The sequence below is a fragment of the Parasteatoda tepidariorum genome, chromosome 10 (genome assembly GCF_982258835.1).
Source record: "Parasteatoda tepidariorum strain Cologne lab strain chromosome 10, Ptep-v5.0, whole genome shotgun sequence".
Lineage (NCBI taxonomy): Eukaryota > Metazoa > Arthropoda > Arachnida > Araneae > Theridiidae > Parasteatoda > Parasteatoda tepidariorum.
In genome coordinates, this window is record NC_141764.1 from 20,597,911 (window position 1) to 20,610,891 (window position 12,981).

Here is a 12,981-nt window from a genome sequence, read left to right on the forward strand (position 1 = left end):
AGATTTCCAGATTACAAAATATGAAAACAAAAGTGCAAATTGAGTGTAACAAGAGGGTTTTAAAGTGTCGTCTTACTGCACTGCTGAAGTGATTTGTTATTCTGTGCATTGATTTGTTAGTTACCAAGGATGGGCCCGAAATGGATGTGCGCAAGGTAATATTATACTGGATAATTTTAAAAACTGACCATAAATAGTTTTGGAAAATGGATGTTTATGTAAGAAAAAATATAAAATAGAAAAGAGAAACATAAATTTTCGAAAATAATTTTAGCGACGGATTTGCACGAAATGGATTAGCGCATGGAAAAATTATGTAAATCATCAAGGAAAAAAATTTTAATAGATCATTTCCACACGGATTTGCCCGAAATGGATTTGCACATGGAAAAATTGTATAAATTAATAAAGAAATTTTTAGCAAACAATTTTACCAACAATTTTTTCTTAACTTTCTTCATGTTTTCTTGTATTTATATATATATATATATATATATATATATATATATATATATATATATATATATATATATATATATATATATATATATATATATATATATATATATATATATATATATATATATATATATATATATATATATACATACATATACTTTGAGGAATAAAAATTTTGTGCCAGATTTTGAAACTTAAATTATCTTCTACCTAACAAATAAGATTGTACAGTCGGCAAAAAAAATATCTCCCTAAATAACTTTCGTTCTAATCATCGGATTTTCACGAACTAAATGTCAATCTTAATGGTTTCTGGGGGTGACCTTAAATACGCTAATCAATTAGTGCTAACTATTAATTAAGTTATGAAATCAGACACAAAAGCGTGCTTTCTCCGAATAGACATATTTTTTTTAAATAATTGGAGTCCTGAGCCTTGTAATTGGGGAAGGGGGATAGATAAAATTTCAAAAAAAAAAGAAAAGGTCGTAAATTGGGTCGCAATAAAGATTTATATATTTGGTGATAGTCCAGAAAACAGCCAAAAAAAGTTACGTCCACAAATAAATATTTTGAAATAACGCATAGACTAATTCAAATGAGGAATACTTAATTTACACCGTTGCTAAGTCAAGTTCTGACTGTAAAAAAAAAGTTGAAATAATGTTCTGTGATTGCTTGGAGAGGTTTAATTAATTATAATTAATAGAAAATATCTCGAAGTTTCTAAGCAATAGTACATTTTTAAACTGATTTCTGTCCAAAAAAGCAAGGATTTGTTTTCTTTTTTTTATAACCTTTAAAAAGAAAATTTGAATAGATGTATAAATTATTTATGATTTTCTAAGCTTTTAGAATTTGAGTACATGAGCTTTTAATCTGACATCATTTGGGTTTTTTATGTTGTTTTCACTTTATTTATACTAGGATTTCACACTAAAATCAAATTTGCATAACTTATTATAAGTAAATACAAAATTTTAGGGATAAACGTTTTTACTGCTTTAGTCGAGTCTTCTAGGCAAAAAAGTTTGAAGAAACAGAAAAAAAAAAAAAAAAAAAAATGGCCTGAAAAATAAAATGTGGATTGTATAGTAATTCTAATGCACATTCATAGGGTTTTATATAATTTACGATAGTTCTTTTTTCTGAAACTGAAGGAATTGCTGAATGTTAAGTGGCATTTTAAATACAGTGCAATATGCTATGTTTAAGAATAACATATTGAAATAATATGCTGCATATTGTATGATTCATTGTTTAGAAAATCGCTTCATTCAGCTAGATATTTAGGTTATATGGTTTTTTTTGGATAAAGATGATTTCCAAACAGCATCCTGATATTTCGATACATTTTGAAACTTATTTTCGCAAATCCACCATAAAATGTCGCACAACATGTTCTTCAATTACGATAAGCTTCATTAATCACCAAATACCGCTTCTAAGATTTCTTTGTTTTCTCATAAATATATCTGATATGATACTCTGCCTTTAAATAGAATTCGTAAGATTCTTAAGATGGCTCAAAATCTTAAAAGATAAAATATTCAATTTCTTCAACTCAAAATTTTATTTTAAAGTTTAAGATAACTTTTATAGTTGCAATATGGATGCTACGGTTCTCTAGCATTTTTAAGGATCACATGAATCCTCTTAAAATATTAAAATGCATATGCTTACTTTAACGAGCTTAAAATCCTTATCAAAGTAATGATCAGGGCCCAAAAGTAAAACAGTATAACTGATGAAAAAAAATTATCTTGTTTCAAAATATATGAGGAGGGAAATAAAAGTTGACATGTTTCAAGTGTTCAAATATAAGCGCTCATTCTCAAGACTCGTCATGTGTGAATGAGTTCTGACTTTAGTTATTGGACTCTCAAAACGTATCTATTTTTATTATCATCAATTAATTTTTATATCAATGAAGTTTTTATGTTTTCGATTCAGTTTCTTTAAGATTATTTATTTAGTAATACAGTATATTAAATTACTTCACTCGATATTGAAATAAGTTTTAGGTAAGATATAGTCATAGGTTCTTTGAGTGAAAAAATAATAATTGGTCACCACTTTCCGAACAAATCAGTGGCATTTTTCTTCTTCTTTTTTTCTTTTCAAAATTTTTTTGAAGTTGTTTAAAAAGGTATTTTTTATTCATCGAGTCCAAAGTTTATTCTATATACATTTTAGGATATACTTTGGGCATATTTCGAACGAGTTTACTTTTACACCCTTATTTGCTTAAAAGTATTAAATAATTTGTCCAAAATAAATTATTCAAGCTATATGATTTAATGCATTTATAGTACAGCAGTAAACAGGGCTTCCATCACATATCCCTCATCTTGTTACCACTATCATTTAATGAATGGAATAAGCTTAGATAAATAATAATAGTTTAAAAATTTTCTCGTTTTAATTTTCAAGGAGTAATATGTTTTGTCCAAAATTTCAATTCTAAAAAAAAAACGAAATTTATTGAGTAGGTCTCTTTGAGCAATGTTATTCTTATCCTCTTGCGACAAAATATGTAGGAAAATTGGTTTTCACAGTTTCTGTAAAAAGTATGCTAACCTTCTCTTCGCATATTTATTATTATTTTTTTTTATCAGAATAAGTTTGAAAATCACGTATTTTTTCAAAAATCAGATGAGGATTCTAAAATTGGCATGATTTCGGAATCTTTTTACAAATTTCAATATTTAGTATTCACTGTTTAACAATATAAGGCATTTTCCTAATAGCAAATTATACTATAATAATATCTTGGGAATCGTGCTAAAGATGAAAAATAATTTTAAAGGAAGTACATTTTTTCAACATATGTTTTTAAAAGAGCAACTTTCTTAAAATTAACTGCGTAATATATAAGTTAAAACGCCAAAAAAATTGCTGTTCAAATTTCTTTACTTAAAAAACAAAGCAAACAGTTGTGGTTTTTGGAGTTGCACTAATATGTATTTACTTTTTACAAACCAAACAAATAAGAAACAATAAAGTCAATAATTTGCTTGCTTAATCTTAAAGAAAAGTGTGCATTTATTTACTACGATCAGTCAGAAGTTTAGCACCTGACTGATCGTAGTAAATAATGTTGTAATTTTAACATATGTTGTAATATAACATAGGAGTTGTGGTTACAGCATAACATAGCAGTTGTGGTTAATATAACATAGCACAAATATAACAGTTGTGGTTTTTGGAGTTGCACTAATATGTATTTACTTTTTACAAACCAAACAAATAATAAACAATAAAGTCAATAATTTGCTTGCTTAATCTTAAACAAAAGTGTGCATTTATTTACTACGATCAGTCAGACGTTTAGCACCTGACTGATCGTAGTAAATAATGTTGTAATTTTAACATATGTTGTAATATAACATAGGAGTTGTGGTTACAGCATAACATAGCAGTTGTGGTTAATATAACATAGCACAAATATAACAGTTGTGGTTTTTGGAGTTGCACTAATATGTATTTACTTTTTACAAACCAAACAAATAAGAAACAATAAAGTCAATAATTTGCTTGCTTAATCTTAAAGAAAAGTGTGCATTTATTTACTACGATCAGTCAGACGTTTAGCACCTGACTGATCGTAGTAAATAATGTTGTAATTTTAACATATGTTGTAATATAACATAGGAGTTGTGGTTACAGCATAACATAGCAGTTGTGGTTAATATAACATAGCACAAATATAACAGTTGTGGTTTTTGGAGTTGCACTAATATGTATTTACTTTTTACAAACCAAACAAATAATAAACAATAAAGTCAATAATTTGCTTGCTTAATCTTAAAGAAAAGTGTGCATTTATTTACTACGATCAGTCAGACGTTTAGCACCTGACTGATCGTAGTAAATAATGTTGTAATTTTAACATATGTTGTAATATAACATAGGAGTTGTGGTTACAGCATAACATAGCAGTTGTGGTTAATATAACATAGCACAAATATAACAGTTGTGGTTTTTGGAGTTGCACTAATATGTATTTACTTTTTACAAACCAAACAAATAAGAAACAATAAAGTCAATAATTTGCTTGCTTAATCTTAAAGAAAAGTGTGCATTTATTTACTACGATCAGTCAGACGTTTAGCACCTGACTGATCGTAGTAAATAATGTTGTAATTTTAACATATGTTGTAATATAACATAGGAGTTGTGGTTACAGCATAACATAGCAGTTGTGGTTAATATAACATAGCACAAATATAACAGTTGTGGTTTTTGGAGTTGCACTAATATGTATTTACTTTTTACAAACCAAACAAATAAGAAACAATAAAGTCAATAATTTGCTTGCTTAATCTTAAAGAAAAGTGTGCATTTATTTACTACGATCAGTCAGAAGTTTAGCACCTGACTGATCGTAGTAAATAATGTTGTAATTTTAACATATGTTGTAATATAACATAGGAGTTGTGGTTACAGCATAACATAGCAGTTGTGGTTAATATAACATAGCACAAATATAACAGTTGTGGTTTTTGGAGTTGCACTAATATGTATTTACTTTTTGCAAACCAAACAAATAATAAACAATAAAGTCAATAATTTGCTTGCTTAATCTTAAAGAAAAGTGTGCATTTATTTACTACGATCAGTCAGACGTTTAGCACCTGACTGATCGTAGTAAATAATGTTGTAATTTTAACATATGTTGTAATATAACATAGGAGTTGTGGTTACAGCATAACATAGCAGTTGTGGTTAATATAACATAGCACAAATATAACAGTTGTGGTTTTTGGAGTTGCACTAATATGTATTTACTTTTTACAAACCAAACAAATAAGAAACAATAAAGTCAATAATTTGCTTGCTTAATCTTAAAGAAAAGTGTGCATTTATTTACTACGATCAGTCAGACGTTTAGCACCTGACTGATCGTAGTAAATAATGTTGTAATTTTAACATATGTTGTAATATAACATAGGAGTTGTGGTTACAGCATAACATAGCAGTTGTGGTTAATATAACATAGCACAAATATAACAGTTGTGGTTTTTGGAGTTGCACTAATATGTATTTACTTTTTACAAACCAAACAAATAATAAACAATAAAGTCAATAATTTGCTTGCTTAATCTTAAACAAAAGTGTGCATTTATTTACTACGATCAGTCAGACGTTTAGCACCTGACTGATCGTAGTAAATAATGTTGTAATTTTAACATATGTTGTAATATAACATAGGAGTTGTGGTTACAGCATAACATAGCAGTTGTGGTTAATATAACATAGCACAAATATAACAGTTGTGGTTTTTGGAGTTGCACTAATATGTATTTACTTTTTACAAACCAAACAAATAAGAAACAATAAAGTCAATAATTTGCTTGCTTAATCTTAAAGAAAAGTGTGCATTTATTTACTACGATCAGTCAGACGTTTAGCACCTGACTGATCGTAGTAAATAATGTTGTAATTTTAACATATGTTGTAATATAACATAGGAGTTGTGGTTACAGCATAACATAGCAGTTGTGGTTAATATAACATAGCACAAATATAACAGTTGTGGTTTTTGGAGTTGCACTAATATGTATTTACTTTTTACAAACCAAACAAATAATAAACAATAAAGTCAATAATTTGCTTGCTTAATCTTAAAGAAAAGTGTGCATTTATTTACTACGATCAGTCAGACGTTTAGCACCTGACTGATCGTAGTAAATAATGTTGTAATTTTAACATATGTTGTAATATAACATAGGAGTTGTGGTTACAGCATAACATAGCAGTTGTGGTTAATATAACATAGCACAAATATAACAGTTGTGGTTTTTGGAGTTGCACTAATATGTATTTACTTTTTACAAACCAAACAAATAAGAAACAATAAAGTCAATAATTTGCTTGCTTAATCTTAAAGAAAAGTGTGCATTTATTTACTACGATCAGTCAGACGTTTAGCACCTGACTGATCGTAGTAAATAATGTTGTAATTTTAACATATGTTGTAATATAACATAGGAGTTGTGGTTACAGCATAACATAGCAGTTGTGGTTAATATAACATAGCACAAATATAACAGTTGTGGTTTTTGGAGTTGCACTAATATGTATTTACTTTTTACAAACCAAACAAATAAGAAACAATAAAGTCAATAATTTGCTTGCTTAATCTTAAAGAAAAGTGTGCATTTATTTACTACGATCAGTCAGAAGTTTAGCACCTGACTGATCGTAGTAAATAATGTTGTAATTTTAACATATGTTGTAATATAACATAGGAGTTGTGGTTACAGCATAACATAGCAGTTGTGGTTAATATAACATAGCACAAATATAACAGTTGTGGTTTTTGGAGTTGCACTAATATGTATTTACTTTTTGCAAACCAAACAAATAATAAACAATAAAGTCAATAATTTGCTTGCTTAATCTTAAAGAAAAGTGTGCATTTATTTACTACGATCAGTCAGACGTTTAGCACCTGACTGATCGTAGTAAATAATGTTGTAATTTTAACATATGTTGTAATATAACATAGGAGTTGTGGTTACAGCATAACATAGCAGTTGTGGTTAATATAACATAGCACAAATATAACAGTTGTGGTTTTTGGAGTTGCACTAATATGTATTTACTTTTTACAAACCAAACAAATAAGAAACAATAAAGTCAATAATTTGCTTGCTTAATCTTAAAGAAAAGTGTGCATTTATTTACTACGATCAGTCAGACGTTTAGCACCTGACTGATCGTAGTAAATAATGTTGTAATTTTAACATATGTTGTAATATAACATAGGAGTTGTGGTTACAGCATAACATAGCAGTTGTGGTTAATATAACATAGCACAAATATAACAGTTGTGGTTTTTGGAGTTGCACTAATATGTATTTACTTTTTACAAACCAAACAAATAAGAAACAATAAAGCCAATAATTTGTTTGCTTAATCTTAAAGAAAAGGGTGCATTAATTTACTACAATCAGTCAGACGTTTAGCATCTGACTGATCGTAGTAAACTATGTTGTAATTTTAACATAGAAATTGTTTTTAAAATTTTATCAGCTAACTGGCTACAGTTCTGATATAAAAAAAACTTACAGCGAGCAATAATCTATATATATATTTCTTTTACACGGCGACAAAAAAAAACAACCTCATTACAACTCCCCGAATGGCAACGCTAGAAAATCGACCAATCATTGCCTCTAAAAATGTCACATGCCAAATCTAGATGAGATGGCTCAACATAAAGCGCTTTTAAAAAACTGAAATAACCAGAGAGAGCATAAGCTAGGCAGAAGTGAGTAGTCTTTGTCGATAGATCTCTATTTTAGTATTTTGTCGAAAGAGCTTTTTATCACGAATTTATATATTACGAATCTATTTGACGATTTTTGATTTATATCATGAATTTATTTGTTTTACTAGAATTTATTTGTTTATGCAGGTTTTTCCATTGCAATTCACTCATTTAAATTTTTAATAGACTTAATTATAGCCAAAATTTTAACCCTTTTAAAGAGATATCAGTTTTAGAAATTTTATCTAAAGATTTCATACTATAGCACATTTCTAATAGGTTTAACGAATTACATGTCATTTATTTGAATTCAAATTTATTTTAATGACTTAGTATTTACTAAAGAGATGTAATATTTTTTTTGAAAAAAAGTTGCTATATGGATTTAAATGATTGTTTTGAATTCTTAGAATTTTGAGCATTTGCAATGTACCTAAGTTAGTAGCGAGCGAAGCAAACCATATAAGATTACGTAGCAATTTTTGGCGGTTGGCGAGCGTTAGCGAGCAGGGGGCGCAGAATACTAGTTTAAAGAAAACCTCCAAGTACCAATAAAAACAAAATAGTTTAGCATATTATCAAGGAAAATATCTACGTGGTAGCATAAAATATAATGAATGAATAAGATAAAATATAATGAATAATAACATAAAATATAATGAATGAATAAAAAAAAATATAATGAATAATAACATAAAATGTAATGAATGAATATAATGAAAAATATAATGAAATAATTAGTAAACCACACGCGGCCAGGCAAAAAAATTTTTTATTTCACAATTAAGTTGTTAGGACGACATTTTAGATACTGAGATATTTTAACACGCTTAAAAATGTTGGCTACATATTCGACAACTTTTTTTGTTCGGTATATTTATACTATTTGTGGGGACATATAAAACATCAGCACTATTTTAGACAATCTATGTTGAAGTCACCAGAAAAAAAAATCAACAATTTATCTTCATTTTTCGAAAAAATAGTGCACTTAGTAAATAGTCAGCTGTTTTGCATCAAATAAATTTAAAGAGCAGAATGTTTTTAATTTTTTTAATAAGATTTATTCTTAGCTAACAGCAAGTTTTCTTTTAATCAAAACTTGACAATAATTTGAAAAGGAACATTAATATAAATGAAAACCTAAATTAAAGTATTACAAAAATTTATTAGTATATTAATGAAAAATCAATATAAAGAAAGAAGAACATTTTTTAAAAATGTTTGAAAATGTAACGTAAAGAAGATGATTTTTTAAAAATCTTAAAATTTAATTAAATAGTTGGTAAAACACGCGCAGGTGATTAAAAAATGTATTTTAAGATTAAGACGATATATAAGATGTTGGGAAATTTCTATATGTTTAAAAATGTGAACTACGTATTTGTATTAATAATTATAAAATGTATAGTGAAGAAATTGATAAATGTATATTATTCCATATCTATGCATACGTATGTATATTATTGAAATTGTTTCAATTATTGAAAAAGGTGGCTAAAAAATTAATATAATCACATTAAAATATAAGCAAAGTTCTTATTTATAATCATATAATCATATTCTATCAGAAGCTTGCTTTTATAAAACTCGTCATTTGTAGAATAAAATGTTTTATTTAAATTTCTTTTCTAAATTACGAATAAAATTTTAGGCGACTAAAAAAGAAACATCGTGTTTTAGAATTAAAAAATAAACGAGGAAAAGAAGATTAGCAATCGGCTACTAGCGAAAGAAATATGAATGAAATTTTATGCTTCCCGTGCGTAAGTCAAGTTCCTCGTAAGGTAACCACATTTTAGTATTAATCACCCCATTTAAATATTTCTTCGTTGTCGTCAAATTATTTTTTTAAAAATAATTCATTTTCATTTTCCTCAGCTTCTAGTGAATAAAAAAAAGTTGAAACTTTAAATTTTTCATTAGAAAAAGATATAGATTTATATAGTATAAAAAATTCATACCTCATAATTCAAAATTTTTTTTATCTTCAGATAACTTAAATGATAAAAAATAATTATTAAAAATTATTTTTCTTTAGGAGAAATTATTTTTGGGTAGAAGAGCTTTATAAGTAGGGGCAATTTTTTTTTTTTTGAATTGCTTAATTAGTCTTGAAAATATGACTAAAAACGAAAAAAGTGAAATTAAGATTAAGGGGCCTGAACTTTGGATCGCTCTGCTGACCAAACCAAACAATGGGAACCATGTTTCCCAAATTGCGGGCTACTCTCTATATTTTGAAGGTCAAATATGTAAACATATATATATATATATATATATATATATATATATATATATATATATATATATATATATATATATATATATATATATATATATATATATATATATATATATATATATATATATATATATTCAGAGAAATTACGTTTTTGCGTCCAATTTCGTAGCTTGATTAATAGTTAGCGCTAATTAATTAGCATATTTGCGGTCACCCCCAGAACCATTAAGGTTGACCCTTAGCTACTTATTTACTAACTACTAAAAACTAACTACTTATTTAATTACGTTAATGTTTATCAAACTATTTAAAATTTTGTAATTGTTAGTTTGAGATAAAATCAAATTTTGTAATAAAAACACAAATACAAACTTGCCTCGTTTTGCACATCATCAACATCTTTAATTACTTGGTAGGATTCTTCGCTGAAAATGAAACAAACCGAATTATATATTTTACAAACTCCAAGAATCTACCAAAAAATAAATAAATAAATATATTTAAAATGAAGTTACTATAATTTAATTTAAAAAAATAATATTTCTCGAATGATTAGTCTGCTACATTTTTGACTGTTACCCAGAAACTGAAAGTAGGGTTGTAACGAGAAAAAATACTTAAATAATAAACTTCTAAAACTATTCCAGTGGTCAATCACAGTAAGCAAATAAATGAAAAAAAAGGTAACAACCTGATTATATTTTTTTAGGGTGATAATATGCATGTTTGTATCCAGAATATGTAATATTCAGTAAAAATTCTTCAGTCAAAGAAAGCAGTCGATTATTTTAGTCATTCAAAGTTAGTTTCATTTTTTGCATGTCATGTTATACCTCTAGAACCAATGAAACGAATTGAAAACTTTTTGAAAACATTTATAAAACTCATTTATCCAGAGAAAATTCGCTGTATTTTTTTTTTGATTTATAATTATTTGTTACTTTTTTATTATCCAATTTACTACAGTTAGTTCAGCTGGAGATGAATCTACACCCAAGTCAAAAGTCTTGATGGTCCCATTAAAACATTTTAAAGGTTTATGTCGGTTTAAGTGCGATTCATGATGATCGACATCATTTGATGGTCACCATCATCATACATTTTCCATTATGTGTTCATGGATCTTATATGCCATACATCGGACATATAAGATATCTTATATCTTATATGTCCGATTAGTTGCAATTAGGTGCCATAGCCGTTTCGGTGCCTTGAATTTGAATGACAAATTCTTTAATTTGCTATTGAGTTGAAATTAAATGTTTAGAAAATTGAACTAATGAAACTTACTAACAAGCAGGTCCACAGTTCTTTTTCGCACACTCTTCAATTTTTTGATTGAATTCGGTCGTATAAAATGCTTTATCTTCCTTCTTTTCATCTTGCAAATAGTCAGGATAGTCATCAGCAACTGAGGAGACATAAACATCTGTGTAAGGCAATGATTCGTTATAGTTTTATTTAAAAAAAATGTTTTAAGAAATATAATCTAATTCTTAACATTGCTGCGGTTGCGCGTGGTTCCCATCCTTCAAAAATAACTCCAACTTTCACTTGAAGATCTTAATGGAAGAAACAGATAAGTGACACTTTAGTTAATTTGAATAAATGAGCTCTAAAGTTTATACGCTTCTCCTTTCTCATTTTTCATTCAATCTTTCTATTTTCAGTATTATTGCAAATATATAACTTACAAAAGATTTTAGGTGTCTATTCTTAAAGATTTTAACTCTTAAAGAAAAGCAGATATGCAGCTTTTTTTAAAATTTTATTTTCAACTTCTTACTCTTGAATTTAAAAAACAGGAGAACATCTGTTTGAAGGAAAAAAGTCCCATTGACTTTCAAGAAGATTTCTTTTAAGTGGAACTTATCAGCATTTGCGAAAAATGGAGGTAAGAACAACGAAAACCTCTGATGGTTAGCCCGATACCAATGCAGCTCTGATATGTTTACTAATAAGTTTAATTTGCATCAACACAGCAATGACCGCTAACAGGGAGCGAAATAAAGGTCAAATACCTATCTCAGTCTTTCGTTCATATGTTGACTCAATCTGCTCATATATATATATATATATATATATATATATATATATATATATATATATATATATATATATATATATATATATATATATATATATATATATATATATATATATATATACAAAATCATTTAACTTACAGAAATTACTGATTTACGAAATAAACGATATGATAGAAATTACTGATATATATATGTGTGTATGTGTGTGTGTAAATTGTATCATATCATAGTCAGACCATTTTGCAGACCATTTTTTTAATTGTAATAAGCATAAACATTAATAAAAATTATTTTGGCATTGTTTCCCTATTCACCCAGTGTCCCATAAAAACAAACCGGAAGTCTTGCAGTCCTCCTATGTCATCATAGCTGCACAGTTCAGTGTTAATCAGTGCATTCATCAAGAGGAAGTTATAAACGCCTGTTTAATACTATCTGCTGATAATAGAGAGGACCTCCGTCAGAAAAAAAGGTGAAAAAAGTATTTTTGTATTCCTAATTTAAAAGTATTTACCTGTAATATTAGGTGGACAGAAAAGTATTGTCATTTCGGTGCATTTGATATTTCTTTTCGAGATTTTATTTTTAATCCATAATGAATTCTCCCTCGTTATCCACAACCTTTCAACGCCAGATCGAAAATGAATAGAAATGGATCGAAAAAAAAAAATGAATTGGTTTTTAATACAAACGAATATTTAATGAGGCGAAAGGACATTACTTTCAGGTTCACCTAATATTTATTTTTCTTCTGCCATTGATATGTTTTTAATTTTGATTGTATTTTAATTTGATTAAAACTCACATAATGATTGTTTCTTTATTAACACGTAATTCCATAATACTGCCATATGTCGCTACATTTTCTGGTAAATGTATTTGAATCGGTATCTTAATTTATTAAAAATTTTAGAATTTGTATTTCTTATGTAAATTATATGAATATGCTG

General features: G+C 27.2%; 1 protein-coding gene across 1 annotated transcript in view; it reads right to left on the minus strand.

Moving 5' to 3' along the window:
- The window catches only part of LOC107436604 (uncharacterized), a 124,343-nt gene that overhangs the window by 13,325 nt on the left and 98,037 nt on the right, over positions 1-12,981 (minus strand). The window contains exons 22-23 of the mRNA XM_087152683.1: positions 11,274-11,394; positions 10,360-10,408 (exon numbers count right to left, since the gene is read on the minus strand). Of these exons, the coding sequence (XP_087008809.1) occupies positions 10,360-10,408; positions 11,274-11,394 (170 nt within the window). The remainder of the gene's footprint in view (positions 1-10,359; positions 10,409-11,273; positions 11,395-12,981) is intronic.